Genomic DNA, 20,750 nt, shown 5'->3' with positions numbered 1-20,750 from the left:
GATGCAAAGGCGATTCCCATTTGTCAGGCTGCAAACCACACATCTCCCCATCCCTCACTTTCACTTCTAGCAGAAGCACACTCTCAGACCTGCCCAGCTGGCTGGGCTCCGTCTCGCAAGGAGCAGGTAGGCTTTAACTGGTCAGCCCACTGACTTGATGAATTCTTTATCTACTCCCCGAGGGACTTTCCTAACTTCCTGGTGCAAACGACAAAGGAAGAAGCACATGAGCACACTGTATATAAATATACTTGGGAAAGCTTTGCTTCTTTTTTTTTTTTTTTTTCCTTAAATCAAACTTGGTTTCTGTTGTAGGCGGTACATTCCCTCACAGGGCAGGGCCACAGCATGTCGTGGAAGGGAAGCGGGAAGGGGGAGGAGTAGGCAGCGTGATTAATTCACACACACCTCTATTTAATGGGGGGTCTCCCTGCCGAGGAAGACTCAGTGTGGCCTCCAGGGCCAGCAAGAGAATGGCAGAGGAGCTGGGCTTCCCAGAGACAGCACGCGTGGAGATGCTCCCAGGAAACGGCAGCCACGGGCCCAGGGCCAGAGCCGCGCCGGAGGCCAGGAGCAGCTGCATGCTGGGCTTGCTCTCCCTAGTGATGTTCTCGCTCCTGGCAGGGCTAGTTGCCTACCTGTTCCTGGGCCAGCTCCGCGTCCAGAGAGAGGTCTGCATGTTCCAGGTAAGCCGGACTATACCACTTCCCCTTGGGGGTGGGGGTGGCATACAACCCCGCTGAGGATGCCTGGCCAGCTCTTCAGATTGGCACAGAGCCCTTGAGCTATCTGTCCCTTGCAAGGGCAGAGGGCCAGTTTGGCTTTATTCTCAGATTTCACACAAACGAGTTGCCCCTGCCTATACTGATATGTGGAATAACCTCATGACTTATAATTTCAAATAATGAGCATAACATGCTGATCATTTGGGAACATTTCTTTTTTTAAAAAAAAAAAACTATCTAAGGTACTAAAGGAAAAAAATGGAAAATCCTTAGAAAGAAAAGGAAAAAGGATCCACTGGCACCATTTTGGGAGATGCAAGGCCATTATTTCAAATGAAATTGTATTCTTTAGGTTCTCTGACTATTATGAGATTTTCTTCATGTCTATATGTTCACATCAGCAGAATGCTATAGATGTTTTGTGATATTCCTATATGTGTCCGTACTATCTATCATATGCTTGAACAGCATCCAATATTCATTTTTAATGTTCAAGCCCAAAACCCTCTGGTATGATTTTGTTGATCTCCCAGACTGTGGGGCACGAGGAATGGTCAGGGGGCAGGCAGCTTAGTCCAAAAAGAATATAAGGGTGTGAGAAAGGGTATAGGTGGTCCACAGAAAATGTATCCTTCTGGTCTGGGAACAACAAAAATGTACCTGCAAGTCTAAAGAATGTCCAACTAGGTCATTTTCTTTTAAAAAAATGTTCCTATGTAATTGCTAGTGACTGAAAACATTTCAGACACAGTGTCAGATTCCATCAGAGAAACCAAGTCTCCCCATTGGTTTCAACAATCTTGGCCAACTTCAAAGCAGAGGCGCTGTGAGCCAGGCTTGGCCAATATGTAAATTGAGGTTCCCTCAGGGTCAGCACAGGGGCCACGATGGCGGCCGCAGTGTTCATGGCCCATGCCACGGTCAGCATCTAAACAAAGCCTAGAGAGGCCTCCAGGAACCGGAGCTTTCCTGGGCCCAGATGAGCAACACTTCCACCGCCCAAGAGTGTTGCTGAGACTCCTCTGTCAGCAGAAGTCAGAGCATCCTCTAAGTCTGGAAGATCACGTGACTAGCCCAACCCAGGGAGAACCGGTGGGTTTTCCACTGCTCGTGGAGCAAGGTGGCAGAGGGAGCTATCCCTGGACAGGAAGCCCCTGGAAGGGCAATGCCAAGTCCTTCATTCACTGTGGCGGCGCCCCCAGTCCCCATCCCAATCTGTCTCAGTGCCTGGCCTAGGGTACGAGGGGGCTCCCAAAAGTTTATGGAAAAAATTCCATGATCTTTTAATGCCATTTCCCAGCAGGTGTGTAAAGACCCCTTGTGGGTACTCAAAAATACATTAGGCGATGCCTGTTCACGACGTTGTGGTTAGACTCCTCTCCCTAGTGGGTGGGCATCTGGGGACCTTTTGCAGTCCTGGTTTTGCCAGGCGATGTTGTGTCTCTGTACATTAGCAGAATGTGGAAAGAAGACGAGACCTCGGCACAGGCAGCAATAGGGATCCGGGAAAGGAACAGCTGGCCCACTCAAAGACGTGCGCTTCAAGATGAGGAAAGTCGCAGGAAGGCCTGCCGGCCGAGCTGCTTTAAGAGTCCAGGGAAACAACCACAAGTGCTGGGACACTGATCCCTGGCTAGCAACCCTGGGAAGTTGGTGAGCACTACTTGGCCTTAGTGGAGAGGAGAACATTAGAGGGACCCAGTGAGCAGTCAAGCCAAGGAGAAGGCGTGGCCCAGAAGAGCTGAGGGCTGAAGAGAGAGAGGCAGTCATTGAGAGGGGTGCGGGAGGGGTGGGAGAGAGAGCGTGACCCCCTCTCTCTTCCCACCCTCTGACCCCACGGGCCATATGCAACCGGAAGCTTCAGGGTTCAGAAGAGCCAAGAAGCAGATGTGGCCAGCTGTCAGCCTCACAGGCTCACAGCAGGGCCAGAAAGTGGATCTGGAGGTGCAAGCAGGGACTAGCCCACTCAGAAGACACAGAAGATGGGGTTCAGGGAGGGCAATCGGGTCACTGAGGAGAGTCTGAGTGGCCATGAGAGTGTTATGACTCTCGAAAAATATTTGGGTTGAAGCCAAGCTCGGGGCAGAGGGCTTGGGGGCCTGGTTTCCTTCTGGAAGAATGGGCCACTAGTCTCGGTCACATAGTGACACCGTAAGGCACGCTCAGGAGCATTGTGCATGCTGAGACTAGGAGGAGAGCTGTGTGCATGCGGTTGATGTAAGGGCCACTCCACGCCAGGTGTCCTGCAGCTGCAAACGATCTTGGCCTTCAGGAGTTCCACATCTGATGCAGGAGACAGGCAAGGAAATGGGCTATTTCAGCTTAGCAGTGCTGGGAGATTCCAGATGTCCTCCTAGCCTCGTCTTAGAGTAGTGGTGATTCTAGAAAAACCTCCTGGAAGAGAGAACAGAGGCAGGATTAGAAATCTGGGCCTTAAGTTTGCATCATAGAGCCCATCCTATTTCCATTAGAAATCGGTCCATCCACCCCAGGCTGTCGGAGGCAATAAGGTCATCCAGCTCCAGCAGAAAGCCCTCGGCCATGTAGAGCAGGAACATAAGGTTCCTGGAGGGCTGGGGAGATTTGGCCACACCTGGCTGTTGCTGGTGGCACTGCAGGATGCACAACATTACGTGACGACAGCAACGCAGCTCGTATGACCTAGTCCTCACTTTCTTTTACAATGACACAGAATCACACTTACGAAAATGCTTATAAAAGCAAATAATAGCCAAACAAGAGCACGAAAGAAACTGAAAACTCTACTTGGGCCCATTAGGGGAACTGGGCAGCTGGGCCACAAGGTGGGGAGAGGCGTTCTCAAACCTATATACAGCCTGCCGTACAAAATTTCTATATGAGCGGGCTTCAAAAGGTTTATGGGTGGGGGGGGGGGGAATTTAACCACTATGGGATTCTTCCATGAGCTTTGGAAGCCCCCGTATGTCAGCTGTAGAGAGTCCGGCCGAGAAAAGTCCATGTGGCAGGAGTAGAACTGCCCCTAGGGACTGGCAGGCTGCAGTCGCTACAGAGCAGGGTCCCCAGGCCTCTCTCCCAGAGCCGCTGGGTGCGTCCACACCTTCCATTTCCTTATGGGAAAAACGCCGAGACAGTAAAATGCTTGAGGCCCTTGGGGTTCCTGGAGGCTGTTGCAAAAAGATGAAACTCCGTTCGAACACTGACCTACCCAAGCATTGTCATGGCAACCAGCAGGTTACGGAGACCTTCGCTTCTCCATGGATGAAATGAGAATGATTAGAAATAGGTGCTTCGAGTGTGTGGCAGCGGGTGGAGGGTTCCCCCTGGGTGCTGGTGGCGTATAGAGGTAGTCATGACTACTCTTATGGCCAGGGACCTTCCCTGGCTGAGGAAATGACATCACAGAGGACAGCGGTTCCACCACGGGCCAGTGGCAGGCCAGAGAGCACTTGCGGGGATGCTCCCGGGCTTGACCGGTCTCGGATATTTATGAGCTGGCTCGCTCAGTGCTTCCTTCCCCACCCCAGTCTTGTTCCCATGGCCCCTACTCTCCAATCCCCAACCCATCCCCTGCCTCCATCCATCTGCTCCACCTTGACCCAGGGCCGCCTCTGGGTCTTTCCGTGACTCTCCACTGAACTCTATGGCCCTCAGTCCTCTGAGGCTCAGCCTGTTTTCCCCCAGCATGACATCAGCACACCAGTCTGTGCTCCAGGCAGACAGAAGGCACCTGGCCTGGCACGGACCGGCACTCAATACCATGGAATAAATCATCAGGGATGCTGAGGAGGGCGTCCTGCCCAAGATTGCGTCACCGCCCTGTCTCAGTCCACCCCTTACTGCTCTGGCTTCTCGACGCATCCTCACCCGCCCCCCACCCCCCACGTGCTCGCCGACCTTTCGCTTCTTGCTTCACATCAATCTCACTTCTACCCACTGGCCCCTCCTAGATACACCCTGTTCCTTAAAGCCCCAACGAGCCCCTCCTCCCTTTCCTCCTGCTGCCGTCTTCCCCAATTTCTGCCTCTCACCTGCTTGGTCGCTGGCAGAACAAGAGCCCCTCGGGGTGTGAGCTCGGGCTTCCAGCTTACACAGACTTGAAGGAACTCCTGGTCTGCCCCTTCACGTCTGTGACCTTACACGGGCGACTTCAGAGATGTTTCGAGTTCAGGTCCAGACTACTGCAACAAAAGCCACGCTCACCGTAACAAGGCTTTCACGAGAAAGAGAGTCAAGCAGAGTTTTTGTTTTGTTTTGTTGTCCCCAGTGCAGGGAAACGTCCCACTGACACTATCCTGTAGCCCAGTAAATGTGCCGTAGCATTATGAAAAGGCTTGAAATAGGACACACTCGCCAACATGCGGCACCAAGACCCAAAAGGAGAACAAGCTGTTAAACAAGGGGGCGGAGAGACTGCTCATCTCAGCGTGGCCACACACCCTCCTTTTGTAAACAACGAAATTGCTGTAAACTGCAATAAAAGGAAGCTCCGATGAAATGAAGTGTGCCTGGTGACTGTGGGGTGGCAGGCAGGGTGCTAAGCTTGTTCACAGTTAGAGTTTCAGGAAGAAGTAAGATCACGCGCAGGAAGTGCTTGGCGCAGGGTCTGGCCGATCACAGGTGTACAGACGGTATACCAGGTGGTCCCCAAATCCCAGGGCCGAGAGTGCCGCTGTGACCCTCATCTTAGAGAGGGTGAGCCTGCGGCTTAGAGAAGTTAAACCGCTTGCCAGAAGTCACAGTGTTTCTGTCCCTTCTCACCACTGGCCTTGCCTGCCCCTGGCCAATTCTCCATCTCCACGTGCGACCAGGAATTAAACAAGAAAAGCCTGGTGTGTAGCCCGTGCTCAAGACATGCCCATTCCCCTCACCCCCCCCGCCCCCCCCCCGAGCACTGAGCAGTGTCGGGCGCATAAAAGACACAAGGTATTTGCTGGAAGGGGAGCAGCTTGGAGGAACCAGCAAGTGATCAGATGTCCCTGATCCTTACAATGCTCTCTGTAAAATAAAGGGCCCAGGTACTTTCTTGATAATGATGAACAGAAATTTCTGCATGATGTCCAGAATGCTGTGGCCTGAAGGTACATGTGCACCAGATATGATTTCCCTGCTGGATTCACCTTGAATTGCTTCCTCATCTTTCCAATGAGGACAGTCATGGCTCTTTCGTCCCAGCGTTACCTGGGAAAGCAGTTGAGAGGGAAGTGTGGAGTAAACAGTGAACCGCTGATGCCGCAGGGGCGCTGCCTCGCTTGCAGCCCTGGGGCACTCCTTCGAGGCATGTGCCCAAAGCAAGCCCCATACATGATGAAGGTCAACCTCTGAGCGAGGGCTGGGAGCCAGAGGGAGGGCAGAAGTGTGAGTCCCAAACCCCACAGCTCGGAGGCAACCATGCATCTCAGAATCCACCAGCTTCTTCTCTACTGTGAGCACACACATCCGTCACTCAACTGCACCTCCAGCTCCGAGTCCTAGTACAGGCCACACACCTCGATGCCACGACAGCCCAGCCACCGCAAGAGGTCCTGTCCCAGGGCAGCCTGGTCTCGCCAAGACAAAGGAAGATGCCGTGAGGTGCACAAGAGTGAACCAGCAAAGGGAGATGCTGCTCTGTACCAACCGGATACTAACGACCATCGAGTCCATCCGGACTCAGGGCCACCCTACAGGATGGGGTAGAACAGTCCCTGTGGGTTTCCAAGACTGTAATCCTTTTTTATTATTATTTTAATAAATCATTTTATCGGGGCTCGTACAGCTCATATAACAATCCATACATCAATTGTATAGAGCATATTTGTACATATGTTGCCATCATCATTTTCAAAACATTTTCTTTCTGTTTGAGGCCCCCCCCCTTGGTATCAGGTCCTCTTTTTTCCCTCCCCCCCTACCCTCCCATCCTTATGGACCCGTGATAAATTATAAATTATTATTATTTTCATATCTGACACCACCTGCTATCTTCCCTTCACAAGACTGGAAGTCTTTACAGGAGTAGAAAGCTTCATCTTTCTCCAAGGAGTAGCTAATGTTTTTGACCTTGAGGTTAGCAGCCCAAAGAGTAATTCAGTTCTATGATGAAAGAGATACAGGAGTAGACATGCAAATCCAACAGGTATGGGTAGGTGAGTAGGACTTCACGCATATGCAGGTTTGTCAGAGAATCATTCTACCTATGTATTTACATGAATGGCAACTGTCTCCATGAATGTAGCAGAGCATGCAGGGGCAAAATTATGAAAACTTCACCATCAGCTTAAGCGAATGTGCCCCTGGGCTTGGGGTCTTTGAACTGTAGTCTTGGAGATTTCAGGGTCAACTGGCAAAGCATAGGCCGCAAAGACAATGTTCTTCATCTTGCGTGGGTGACTGAGTAGCAACTAGGGTCTTGAAAGCTTACAAGCAGCCATCTGTAGATGACACGATCAGTCTCTTCCCATCTGAAACAAAGAAGACTGATGGAAACCAAAGACTCAAGAAGCCAATTAGTCAACAGTCTCCACGACCCTGCGACCAGAAGCACTGGATGATGTTCAGCTACTTCTGCTGACCGCACTGATTAGAATCACAATAGCAGGTCTGGTTCAGAGTCAGAGGAAAATTTAGAATGAGATTCAAAATCGAATCTTATGAAAAACCAGATTTAGACTTTGGTTCAAGCAAGCCTTGTGGAGTCTCTGAAGCCATGGCCTTAGATGCCCTGCCGACATGAACTGAATCCAATTCCAGGGATCTGCTTAAAAGCCAGTCAACGGGCCTATGAAGTGAATGACAACATCCATGAGAAACTTGCCCTTCAGAACACTCCAAGACAAGACCCAAAAGGTCAAGTTCAGAAGGCAGAAAGGGGCAGGAAAGAAGGCCCAGGACCGTGGGGTGAGGAACCATTGGGGAAGCGGGGAAAGTGCCGGGGCATTCAGGGAGTGTAACCAATGCCGTGGAAGGACATGGGCATGAGTTGTTGAATGAGAAACCTGTTTGCTCGGTACACTTTCACCCAAACCACAATAAAGGAGAGGGGGAAAACAATCATCTCCCAGCCGCCTTTTCTTAATGGGGCTGAACAGCTGGCAGCAGCTACAAGCTAGCATTTCGAAATCGACAGGGAGAGGAGGAGGAATTCCATTCCATCAGCCAGTTTGCCTTTTTCAGGGCAGGAAGCCAGAAGCCAATTGTGGATGGTTTGGTTGCCGCCTGTCAAGTCTGACTCATGGCTCTCCCATGCCCCGAAGAGGAACGACCATTCATACCGTGCTCAAGGCTCTCGCTTTTGGAAGCAGATCGTGGGGCCTCCTTCCCAAATGCCTCTGCATGGACTCCAGCTGGCAGCCATCGGCTCGTGCTCGCGCCCTGCCCTGTGCCACCCAAGGGTTTTAACACTGTGACCTGGAAAAGGTCGCTGAATGAACGTCCATTGGGGAAAGAAAGAACCCCCCACCCCAGCACCCAGAGGATCCAACCTCATCACTGGGCACACAGAGCCTGAGGGTGGTGCCAGCGTACAGTGACCGTGATAAGAGCCAAGAGAAGGTATGATGGTGAGCTGGGAGCACATGTCCCATGGGTGCAGTAAGCCCAGAGGAAGAAGGGCAACGAATGGGATGCCCATTTCATGTGCCCGGTCTTTCTCCACCACCACAATCATCCTGGGGGGGAAAGAATTATTGCTTGTTTACATTGAGAAGGAAACTGAGTCTCATTCTGTGGTAGTTACATAATCTGTTGTCACTTTGAGACTTAAGGGTGAAGGGGTGGAGGTTAGCCTGTCAATCAGGTGACAGCTGAATGACCTCATTTGGAAGCACTGAGGAGCTAAATAGCTCTCTGGAGGCGGGACACTCACTCACTCCCTGCGAGCCATTCCTGTTGAGAAGACACATGGAGCTACGCTAGAGCCCTGAAGCTGAAAGAGTCACATCAAGACCCCTGCCAGCACTGAGATGCTTTTACCACCACTGGATCCACAAGACTGTGCACCCACTGGCCTGTGATCTTCCTGGAGTCAGCATCATTGCATGTGTTTCATGAGTCTGAAGAGGAATTTATAGATTGGTATTGGACATATGGGCTAATATGGGACTTCTGAACTTGATGTAGACTGGGCAGGAACGTTTTCTCAATATACAATTGCTCTTTTATATAAAACGTTTTCTAATGCACATGAGTGTTTCTATGAATTTGCTTCTCTAGTCTACCCGGACAAACACACTGAGGTCAGGTGACATGCTAAAACCAAAAGACAAAGAGACAACAGAACTGCAACTTCCTGATTTTGCTAGAACTCCAAAATCCATTCTTTGTTGTGTAACATGCTGAAGGCTGCTAGCAAAAACTTGTCCAGGGCACCGGGAAGAAAGGAAACGACCTCAGGAAATAACATTCCCGGGCTACGGATCTCCCTGTGCCAGTACAAACAAACAGAAAGGAGCAAAAGTAAGAGCAGGAGCCAACTACCCGTGCCTGTCTTCTCGAAGTGCTGGGAGACATGTTATGGGTAGTAACACATGCATGCCTTTCAATTGCAGCATGTGTGACCGAGAGTAATGAATGCCTCTTCCTGTTTATGAATTTGCTGGTGAATGAATATAAATCATGGGAGGAAAGGCTAAGAGGGTCATTTGCCGAAAAGCACTCGAGAGATTTGTCTGGTGAAATGCCAGCAAGAGAATCCCAAAGACCAACTCAGTGTGGGCTCTTCACGCTTTGCACATTCAGCCAATGCTTGTGGAATGCCTGGTAATTTGAAGAATTTGAGTCATTCCAAAAAATGTCCAGAAGGTTAGTTCTTGATTATTTTGCATCAGAAATTACCAGCCAACATCCATGCCACCCCCACCCCCCTCCAAAAATAAAAACCAGAAAAATCCAATGAAAGTGAAAATTGCATACCTTATAGGAACACATGATCAAAAGGGTCAAAGTAAAAGATCTCTTTCTTACATTTTTGAATGAAGAAACTCTGACTAACGTCACTGAGGCTGCATTTTGCCTTCTTATTGTTCCTGCCTTTGTCTTCCGGGTGCCCGAGTGTCTGCATTGTTTGCCAGTTGAGGAATTCAGCGGCAGGCACCACGTGGCCCAAGGCACCACGAATAGAGTGGTAAGCCAGGCGGCCCATGTTTTTGCCTGCACAAAGCTTAAGTCCTACTAGAGAGAGAAGGGCAATAGACACACATATATTATCACTTTCGGGTGTGATAATGTTCAGGGGATTCTCAGCCAGTGGTTTAAGATTTTTTTAAAAGGAAAAATAAATCCCATTTTTCTGGGGTGATTGGGGGCCCATGTGTAAGTCAATTTGGATGCAGTGACCAGCACCCCTTAGGGAGCCATTGGTCTCCTTAGTGCAGTGGGTTGGTTTGGGGGTACACTGTCCTTGAATCATTCACTGTGGTTGTCTCTTATGGCGGGAGCACAGCAGACTTGGGTAGTAAGACTGAAATCGGTACCTAACTGCCCAGGTAAGTCTCTGGGTCTTACTGTGTCTAGAAGGACCTGGGGATTCCCTGAGAGTTTGGGAGCACAATTGTGTCTCGCTTGATAGAGAGAGGCGCCAGACAAAGCCCACTGGAGGCAGGCTAGTAAATGGACCAAAGAAAGGGAGAAATCAGAGGCAGGAAGACCCACCCGTGAGGAGGCTGTTGACCAGATCCAAAAGAGCAGAGTGCCGAGACCTGGAGTGAAAGCACAACTGAAGGGGGGAATCACAGGCAGAGAAATGACAAGGCTTGGATGTGTGGAACAAGCAGCAAAGCCCAGATTTCAGGTCTGAGAACTGAGGAGGAAGCAGGAGTGGGTAAGAGAGGAAAGCAAGCACTGGATCCAATGAGGACAATCAATCATGGAAAGACAAGGCGTCTGCCCACAAGAAGGCTTCCAATAGAGGCCAGGTGGTGTCGCTGGAGAGTGAAAAGAGCCTGCAGGTCTGGGCTCTCATGACGCCACTGTTGTTCACAGACCTGCTCTCTCCTACCCCCGAACTCCAAGAATAGCACAATCACACCTACATTGGGATGGAAGGGATCCTTGCACACCAAACCACGGCACATGTAGATGCACAGAGGCAAAAACACATCAGTTCAAACTCTCCCGCTGATAGAGTTGTAGTCCCTTATTCTCCCTCTGATACACTATTCCTCGGTCACACATTCTCCCTCCCTCTTATGCTCCCATAGTTTTAAGATATAAAACCCAACTCACTGCCAGAGAGTTGATGCTGACTCACCATGACCGACTGTTTGTGGACAAGGCAGAACGCCCCCTGTGAGGTTCTGAGACTCTAACTTTTCATGACAGTAGAACGCCTTGTCTTTCTCCCTCAGAGTGGCTGGTGGTTTCAAACTGCTGACCTTGCAGTTAACACCCCAACCCATAACCACTCTGCCACCAGGGCTCCTCAACTCTAAGATAGAAAACTGATCAAATGATCATGGTAACAGGAAGGTGGCTTTGTTCGTGGGGACTGTGTGATCATAAGAACCAAATAAGAGGGGTTGGAGTTGGGTCAGAACTACATCAGAGAAGGGTTGTTTAGAAACATAAAATTTAAAGCAGTGACTTCATTCCCAAGCAAAGAGCTCCATTTTGCTCTTGAACTCTATATTCCGGCATCTGACTGATGGTCTTCTTATTTTTCATGCACTGGTTTGTGTTAGACTGTACAATGTAATCTTAAAATTAATACTGGGGACCATTTAGGGCAAGGGATGCTATTTTACAGTGCAAAAACTAAAGTTCAAAGAGGTTGATGTAGCTGGTTCAAGAACATACGGTTAATGAACAAATGATGGGAAGAGGATGCCATTTTTCATTTGCTCCAAAGCAGAGACTCTTCGGCACGCGATTGTCTGAGGTGGCTCACCCACTAGGCTTGTAAAACTGAAGTCTCTGTGCATCAAAGGAAACAAGGAAGTATTGTGCCGGCTGATCAGGAGAATGTGGCCATTGTTTCTTTCTCACTTCATTTGAGTCATTGTTTTTAAATAGTTCTACTATTTAGATGGTGAGCAGGAAAAAAAAATAAAGCAAGCGTCAAGTGTCATTATTTGTTCAAGCCAGAAAAACAGTGACATGACGGCAGGGTCCTCTACAAGAGGATAGGAAAAGTCCTGTTTTAACATTGGTTTTCAGAGACAAGCATAAGAGAGAGACAGGTTGCTGAAGTGACAGGAGGAAAACCAAGAGTGTGGGCCCCAAAGTCCCATCCATCCAAATACTTGCACGGCCATACCCCTCCTCGCGGGCGCCAGGCTGAGTAGCAGCAGCCTTAGTTATGCCTGTGCTATGAGTCCTGGTGGCGTTGTGGGCAAGGTGTTGGACTGCAATCAAAAGGTTGATGGTTCAAACCCACCAGCTGCTCACAGGAAGAAGATGAGGCTGTCTGCTCCTGTAAAGATGTACAGTTTCAGAAACGCTGACCGGGGTGCTATGAGTCAGGATTGGTTCGATGGCAGTGGATTGGGCTTGGGTTTGATGGGCAGCTTGCTTTGTGTGCATGTTGGGGTCTGGGTAACGCAACTGGCCTGAACCATATCTGTCTCTTCCAACAGCCTCAAAAGGGACAAGAGTTTGGACCATCACATCAGAGAGCTTGTAAGTGAATTCATCTTGAATGCCTTTTCTTGTGGGGAATAAGAACATTCCTGGTAGTTCTGATATACAAGAGGTTCAGCGTTGGGGCTTAAATGAACAAATCCTCGGCCAAAGGATGCCAATCCAGAAAAACAATGAGGCTCCTCCCAGGCGCCAAGATAGTTCAAGACTCCTGGTGTGGGGGACTCATGGCCAGAGCTCAGACCTCACAAGGGGACCTTGGGCAAATATTTTTCACCAATCTGTGCCCCAATTTCTTCATCTGTAGAATTGGTTTTAGTGGTACTTACCTGATAACGTTTGTATGAATTCAAGAAATTCATTCTTATAAAAGAATAATGCCCTAGGAGAGGGCCTAATAGATCAAATGTACTCCTTGAACTTTTGATTGTGGTGAGAATCATCATCATCTTCATTGCAGTTAGAATGCACTTGTCCAATATGATCATCTCGGAGAACCAAAGAGAAATCCTAACTTCTAGAATAGTAAGGAAGAAACAGGCCTAAAGAGGGTCAGTGACCTGCCAGGCAATGAGTGACAGAGTGGTTTCCATCTGTTCCCCATCCTGGTTGTCAGTCCATCCATAGACATCAGTGGGTATGGTTAATGGGACACTGCACAAGACACAGGCTAATTAGCTCCCCCAGAACCAGCAGGAGCAGATGGCTGAAAGAGAAAGGAGAGGCAAGCTGTTGTTTATTGAGAACGGACCCTGTGCCAGGGATCATGCTGAGCACCCTCCATCCATGGGAGGAATTGCTGAGCCCAACCTGAAAACAGAGTCTCAGGCAGGGAGGCAACTTGCCCCAAGCCATGTGGCCCAAATTCATTTGCATTCAAGACTCTGACTCCTAAATCTTCTCTTGTCTCAGTTCCAATCCAAACCCCACCTAAGGGGTGGAACTGCTCAAGCTGAAGAAGAGGACTGCTTCTCTCCCATCAGAACCCCCAAGTACTGGCTTCTCTCGCATCATCTTCTGACCCTTACAAAGTACGTTTCTCCTTTTGTTACAGACAAACAGTCCAGAGCAGATGGAGCTAAGCCAAGGGCACACCTGACAGGTAACTAGCCTTGATGTGTTTTCCAAGATTTCATTCAGAGCCTTTGCCAAGCTCGTTCTAATGACTTCCAACTGGTCTCAACATCATTCAGTAACTTTAACTCTGCCTCTCCTCTCTGTGAGGGGCCCGACGGCTCGTGCCTCCAGAGGGTTTCCTTTCCGACTCTATCCGCCCCCTTCCTTTATTCCCTCCTCTCCCCTCCCTCCCATTCATTCAAAGACCCAGTATTCAGAAATGGTTTTCCTTGAACTCAGAGCTTCAAGTAATTCTGAATCTAGTAACAGGTGAAAGATGTCTTGAACTGCCAATGTATGAGATCTTGCAAGGTCCATGGTTCAAAATCACCAGCTGCTCCGCGGGAGAAAGGCGAGACTTGCTACTTCTGTAGTTAACAGTCTCAGAAACTCACAGGGAGAGTTCGACCCTGCGCTGTAGGATCACTGTGAGAATGGGAAGGATTAAAACAGGGTGAGAAAGCAAACGAAAGTAACTGGGATTTCTACCCACCAAATAAATGATTCCGAGTACAGAGTTGCCACTCCTCCTGCTACATGGAGAGAGTTGAGTCGAAAGAGGGTTGGGGCGACCCAACTTGTGCTGAGCTCCCAGTATGTGCCAGGAAATAAATACGTTCGTCAGTTCTGTCGTGCGCTCACACGTCAGCCCAGCGAGACAGAGATTTGTCCTTCCCATCCACAGATAGGGCAACTGCGCTCTGAGTCACTAAATTCATTTGTCCAAAGTCACATGACTAGGAAATACACGAGTTGAGATCCAAAAACCTGGCTGTCACGACTGCACTGTTTGTTTAGACTTACTTCCCAACCAAGCCCCATACTTGCTCTCGTGCTGGGTTGGTGTAGCTAATTGCATGTGAGCTTCATAGAGCTATTTCTGAATTTTGCTTCTGTGACATCCAAGAGGAATTTTTTTAATCCCCTCTATCATCCACAAACACGGAGTCAAGACTTTCAGGGTTGTGTAACAAAAGCAATGTGCATAGACCTTGCAAAGCATCACCGGGGCTCTTCAGGGGGCCCTTTGCTCTTGGGACCAGACCAGAAGACACACTTTCTGGGCATGTGTCTTCAATGTAAAAGAAACTATAGGTCTGGCCAGTCAACGAAGCTTTCAGAAAAAAAAAATCTTAAGAACCAGGTCTCTGGTCACCCATCTGGAATGAAGTTTGCAAAATGGTCTTTTTAAACATAATCTATCCCCAAACTGTAGCTGCCAGCACATAACAGTCATAGTTATGGATTTCAAAATCAATTGCAGGAACTTAAAAATGTTGTGACTTTTGAAGCGTGCTAAACTGATTGCAGACAATCTTATTGAAAATCGATTATTTTAATCAGTCATTTTGTTTTAATCATTTTCCCTACACTGCCATAGACATTTCATAAAAATATTCATTCACAGGTGCCATATAATTTACACTTGTGAACCATGCAGACATATGAACATGAAAAATGTAAATTAAAAGATTTATTTTTTACTTCTCTGAAATGGTAGCTAATGATTTATTTGAGGGGGCATCAGATAATTATTTCTAGAATACAATTGTATACCATGTTGGAGATTTATCCCCACTTCACAGAGAGAAAACTGAGGTCCAGAAAACAGCAGGAACCTGTGTGTCTGGTCCCTAAGCGAGTGTGAGGCAGAACGGGGCTTGGAACTGGACCTAATTGGCCCTGAGCCCAGTCCACTTCCATTCCATAAGCTATTGACTTATCGTTTGACTTTATCTCTGCAGAGTAACATGTCCAAAATGTTCTAGATCTCTGGCTCCGGTATATGTCCTGCATGTTGCTTCTTTATTAATCACTCCCTAATTTTTAAGTGCCTTGGACCAGACCAGGAAAATAGAATGGTAGAGAACACTTTAAGCAGCCTTGCTCTCTATCTGTCTGTCTGTCTGTCTGAAACATCTTCTCTTTGTAGCATAGCTCTTCTGAAACAATGGCATTTTTAAGGTGAGTGTCGCTTGGAGGCCAGTCGTAATAGTTCAGTGCTTTACTGGACCCTCTCTTTTCAGTCTTTGCACAGATGTTCTTCTCCTTTTTCTTCTTCTTCGCCTTCTCCTCCTGCTCTTCCTTCTCCTTTTGCTTCTGTCTAAATGAAAAATAAGAAAACTCAGTTCAGAGAGACAAGATCCTTTACTAAGCTCACTCAGCTCAAAATGCTGCTCTCTTAGACCAAACATTGAGTCACATCCTCTGTGGCTGCTCCCCCAACACACCTCGCTGTTGGTTTTATTCAGCCACCTTATTCTTCCCTGAAGGAGAGGAGACTTGTTTGCAAAGTGGGCAAGTTCCAACACAAGCCAATCCAACCTCTGCCTTGTCTTTGCAGTTGTGAAACCAACGCCCACACAGAACTTGAAAAATCAGTTCCCAGCTCTGCATTGGGAGCATGAACTCGGCTTGGCCTTCACCAAGAACCGGATGAACTACACCAATAAATCCCTGGTTATCCCAGAGTCAGGGGATTACTTTGTCTACTCACAGATCACATTCCGAGGGACCACATCCAAGTGTGGCCAAGGGAGACAAGCAAGCAAGCCGGATTCCATCATCGTTACAGTCACCAAGGTAACAGTCCGCTACCCCGAGCCAACCCAGCTCCTCACAGGAACCAAGTCCGTGTGTGAAATAGCCAACAATTGGTTCCATCCCATTTACCTGGGCGCTGTGTTCTCATTGCTTGAAGGTGACAAACTGATGGTGAACGTCAGCGACATCTCCTTGATAGATTACACAAAAGAAGATAAAACCTTCTTCGGAGCCTTCTTGCTATAAGGACACTGCGGACGGATGTCATGGTGTGAAGGGCCTCTGCCTGTTAGTTGCTTTTCCTCCATCTAGATAGGGGTTTTCTGGGGGCCAATGGGATATTCCAAAGAGGTAGGGGTTAACTGTAACACTTAGGACCCAAACATTAACATTTTAGATGCCTTATTGCTGAAAATACTAATTGAAAAGGACAGAAGAGAGCAGACTTGGAAGAGTGATGAGTTTCTAAACATTAAAACATGGATCAGTGACTGTATGATGATCCACTCAGATCAAGATCAGAAAAGGAACATTCTCATGCCTTCCTGTTACACATTTGTCACCATGGGGCTATTGGCCTCATTGGATCCAAAAGTCCAAAGTCCTAGAAAGCACTTGTTAGCCCTCTCAAGATAAAATCCCGACTTTGTTTCCCAAAGCACATACCTTCACGTCTTGCTTGAAATGTGAAAAGAGAGCTGGCATTTCTCACCAACCTTCTTAAAAGTGGCTGTGATGCCCTGAAGGGCATGTGTGAAGAGCTATATTTCCTTTCTTGATGGACACAGGCATCAAAATGAGCACACCAGAGTCCCACCTGGATATTGAAAATACTGCGAGCGTTGATTCAGCGCAGTTTTCTTGAGCACCTGTTATATGCTGGGAACTGCTGTGGAGACTATGAAGAACAAGATAAACTCTACCCCAAACTCATATGAACATCTCCAGATGCCTCCTGGTCAAATGTTACGCAACATGCACCAAGGATTAACTCCGAATCTTAAGGAAACAACCTGCGCCGCCGTTAGATAAGCTTTGTGGAGCTCTCTTGAATACGTAAGCCATGTAGCTGATGAGACCACTCAGAAAACTAGAATACAGAAATTCTAGCTAACAAGAGAGCTAGGAAACAAATGTGATGGATGAGGGACCATGAACTGATTCTCGGGGGTGAGAGTCAATCAACTAATCTGAAGAATTTCACTTATATCTGCTTTGAGACTTGATGTGCAATTCAAATGCAGACTGTTGGGTTGGTATTTTTCCTTTAAAATATACAAAGGAATTTAGATATGGGATTAGCTAATCAACCCAATCCAGGGGGTCTTGCCCAGAGAAGAGACTGAGTGTGGAGAAGGGCCCTCGTGTGCTTCAATGGCATTATATTCTCCAGTTGGTAGATGGTTTTTCATGGATGCGGGGCAGGCATTTCTGCTCTTACCCTCGGTTGAAATCGTGGTCTCACCCGTCTCCTTCCCAGGACTGGCCAATTATGGGACTAAAATGTCTGAATCTCCAAACATCCCATTGTGATGTTGAGAGTATTGGCCTCTACTGTAGACAGTGTGACTGTTCCCGATCAGAGGAGACCTGAGGGATGGATCTGGGAGCAAACTTTGGCCCAGATGTCATGTTAGCCTAGCTGCCAAGAAATCGTAGAGGCAGAAAGATGCCCGGCCTGGCTCCTGAGTGCAGTGACTGGTGTAGCGGAACTCGGTCAATAGCTGTTACAATCAAAGAACAATTATAATTTGTTATACTTAAGTATAGCTTAGTTTCCAGTTTCTCCTTGCAGAGGTCAAGACTCCACGCATAGTCTTAACCTCTCGAGACAAACATAGACCAGCACCCTTTCGCAACAGCTTCTTTCAAGAGCGAGTCCAGGGTCCAGAGGGGACACCGTGAAGGGCGGGGTCTGAGAGGAAGTGAAGCTCCAGTGCGCCCTCAAAGAGCTGGGCGGACACTAGGTGACCACAGGGAAAGGTTATCTCGGGCAGAGGAATTACCCCTTCCTTACAGCAGAAAAGGAGTTTCTCAGTAACTCCAAAGCTCGCTGGGTAAGACCGAATTGGGTCAGCGCACTCCTAGAGCCATGTTCAGTTGCGGACGAGGAATGTTTGCCCAGCAGCCTGGTGGTGTCGTGGTTACCCGTTGGGCTGTGATCCCAATGGGCCACAGCTGGAAACCACCAGCAGCTCCATGGGAGAAAGACGGGACTTTCTCCTTGGAAACCCGCAGGGGGATTGGATGGCAGTGAGAGAGTAACGTCTTTTCCCACTCCAGTTTGCCTCCATGATGGAAAGAACACTTCATTTGGGAGAAGCGCATGCGCTCTCTGGCCTTGTCCACAGCGAGCAGGGCAGAGTGGCCTACCTTGAGGGGAGGAAAAGTGTTTGCAAGAGAAGAGTCAGACTCGGCTGCTCGTCTTCTCCAACACTGAAAGGAACACTGCCTGCCAAGGGCCTGGCGTTAGGCTGGTCTCCAGGGAATCCCGAACAGCCCTTCTCGGTTTGAAAGTTTAGCCAAGCAACAGGAATTTCCTCACATTCTGAGTCTTGAGGTTTTGAGAAACCCCCTGGCACTTATTTATTTTGTTCTGGTCATCACTTGTTTATTGGAGAACATCTTTTAACTCAAGTTTACATGGATTTTATTTTAATTCTCAGAAAGACACGCGAAGACACTTCTAATGAGACTCAAGTCAGAACTTGTTCCCAAGACATTATCTTCACGACAAAATTTATTTTTAACACCAAGGTGAAAGAATGTTTTTTAAGAACTAATCCATCCAGGGGGTTAAGAAAGAGGGGAAGGAGAAGTATGCTTTCGAAAACAGTTTGATAGGAGGGAAGTGGGAAAGTTCCCAGTTAAATGTGTCTCAAGGGCTGAATTCACAATTCCACACATATCTGTTGAGCCCTACAGCCCCGGGGGTGTGCTCGGTGGAACTGCTCAAGGCCGCTGCTGTCTGCAGTCGCTTTCATTAACTTTCGTTGTATTAGCTAATTAATTAGCTCACTTTAGGCACATTAACAAAATGATTTCTGTTTACTGTTAATTAATTTTGAAAACAGCTACACAAGCACAACATTCCCTAGTAGAGGTGAGGACAAAGATATCACTGCTGGGGTACACTCCATTGGGCCACGTGTGCAAAGGGATCATGACTTGCTGCTTATCATTGTGGGCGTCAATACCCCGGTAAATATTGGAACCATAAACAGACCCAGAGACAGCATACAATTGGGGGGGGGGGGGGCGGGAATTCCTCAGCAAATACAAGGATCATGAGCAAAATGCATGGAGTTGTTAGCATTGCTTGTATAACACGGATTTAATCTATGTACCAGAACAGACAGGATCAAGATTCTAAAATGCCCCATTCTGTGGTAACTAAGATGCTGTCGGATGAAGAAAGATACCCTCTTCACATTCCAGAGAGTGCCTGGTTCAGCTCACGAACAGGGCTTCTCAGAGCCCTTGGCCCCATTTCAACCTAAGCTACGTCACTCAGTGGAAATTCCACTTCTGTGTTTGTCAGTAATCCTGTGGATTACACAAAGTTCATCTAGATCGCTAGGCAGGAGGCACAGACGCTGCCAATATTTGCAAGGTATTTTCCCAAATGCTTTCCTAACCATGTTCCCACGATTGCGACATGGGGGACCAAGTCCTCAGGATGGGACGTTTCCATCCTGCACCTTGGAAAACACATGGAGGAGGCTCTGGCCTCCAGCTCTGGTTGCTCTCCTCAGCTCCAGCGTCCTGGAAATGTTTTGCCAAAAAGGGCTTAAGTGTGTCTCATTGTCCTAGATGTTGCATCCCATTGGCAGCTGGGTGTGCAGAGAACTGCTCAGTCCTGCTTTGGGGGTGCAAGGATGTGGATCAGAAGAGTTACAGTCAGGCCCTGCCCCACTATACAGCCATATCTAGCACCTCCTCACCTCTGAGACACATGTGCTGCCCCATCCCCTTCCATGACTCCGTTTTAAGAAGGCCCTATCAGTCCAGACAGAAGAAGCCACATGTCTGGAGCCAAGCAGTGAGTTCATGGTGAACCCAGAGCTGAGATGCTGTCCTCCTGATTCGTATTCATTCAATCACCCCCAGTGATTCAGGAGGAAGAAAACACAAGATGTCTTACGACTCCTAGCAGCCATAAAGGACAGAGTAGAACTGTCCTTTCGGGTTTCCAGGACAGACGGTCACATCCATCTCCCTGGAAACCGCAGGCAGTTTCAAACCACCAACCAGCTGGCTAGCCCCTGAATGCTTCACCAAAGTGCCACCAGCTGAACATCAACAAATGGTTTTATTTTTAAAGGCATTACTTTGTCTAACTTCTGCTCGTTGGTGTCAGGAGAACACAGATTGAAGAAATGTGCTTCTATGGTTTCAGTGTAAAGCCCCATGTGGTGCCGTTAGTTTTATGTTTTATGTTAAAACGTCACAACCCCACAGTAAAATGCATATTGTATGTTGTTGGATATGTACTTACCTGGCATGTGACCCGTGTCTTAGAGCACTACTGTATAAAGCCTAAGCTCTGATTGAAATATCGTATGTATTTAATAAATTTAACTTAATAAATTGGCAATGAAGGCCACATAATTTCAACAATGAGGTGAATTCTTTTATCAATTTGCTCATTCATTTTTTGTTCTAGACTAAAGGTTATGGTCCCCTCTGGGGGTTTAAAGACTGTGTCTGATACTCCATGCAATTGAATCCAGGATGCAACTGACTTTAACAAGCTATCACAGATTCTATAACAAATTGACTATGGAATACAATATTGCACCACTCAGGACAGATAAAGGGAAGAGGAGA

The 20,750-nt window shown here is 48.1% G+C and overlaps 1 protein-coding gene across 1 annotated transcript; it reads left to right on the top strand.

The window, feature by feature from the left end:
• Positions 1-342: 342 nt before the first annotated feature.
• Positions 343-20,540, top strand: TNFSF15 (TNF superfamily member 15). Its single transcript, XM_075560381.1, has 4 exons — positions 343-686; positions 12,257-12,299; positions 13,315-13,362; positions 15,721-20,540. Exons 1-4 carry the CDS (start codon positions 474-476, stop codon positions 16,164-16,166), a joined length of 750 nt encoding a protein of 249 aa, XP_075416496.1. The 5' UTR covers positions 343-473; the 3' UTR covers positions 16,167-20,540.
• The last annotated feature ends 210 nt before the right edge of the window (positions 20,541-20,750 follow it).

This window comes from Tenrec ecaudatus, chromosome 10, assembly GCF_050624435.1.
Source record: "Tenrec ecaudatus isolate mTenEca1 chromosome 10, mTenEca1.hap1, whole genome shotgun sequence".
Classification (NCBI taxonomy): Eukaryota; Metazoa; Chordata; class Mammalia; order Afrosoricida; family Tenrecidae; genus Tenrec; species Tenrec ecaudatus.
This window is presented reverse-complemented; position numbering and strand designations above follow the sequence as displayed.

What these genes read in the sequence shown, in the direction of transcription:
- TNFSF15 (XM_075560381.1), top strand. Translation starts at nt 474, where the DNA reads ATGGCAGAGGAGCTGGGCTTCCCAGAGACAGCACGCGTGGAGATGCTC. An exon ending in GAGAGGTCTGCATGTTCCAG is followed by an intron (nt 687 to 12,256) that starts GTAAGCCGGACT and finishes CTCTTCCAACAG; the next exon opens with CCTCAAAAGGGACAAGAGTT. An exon ending in GCCAAGGGCACACCTGACAG is followed by an intron (nt 13,363 to 15,720) that starts GTAACTAGCCTT and finishes TTGTCTTTGCAG; the next exon opens with TTGTGAAACCAACGCCCACA.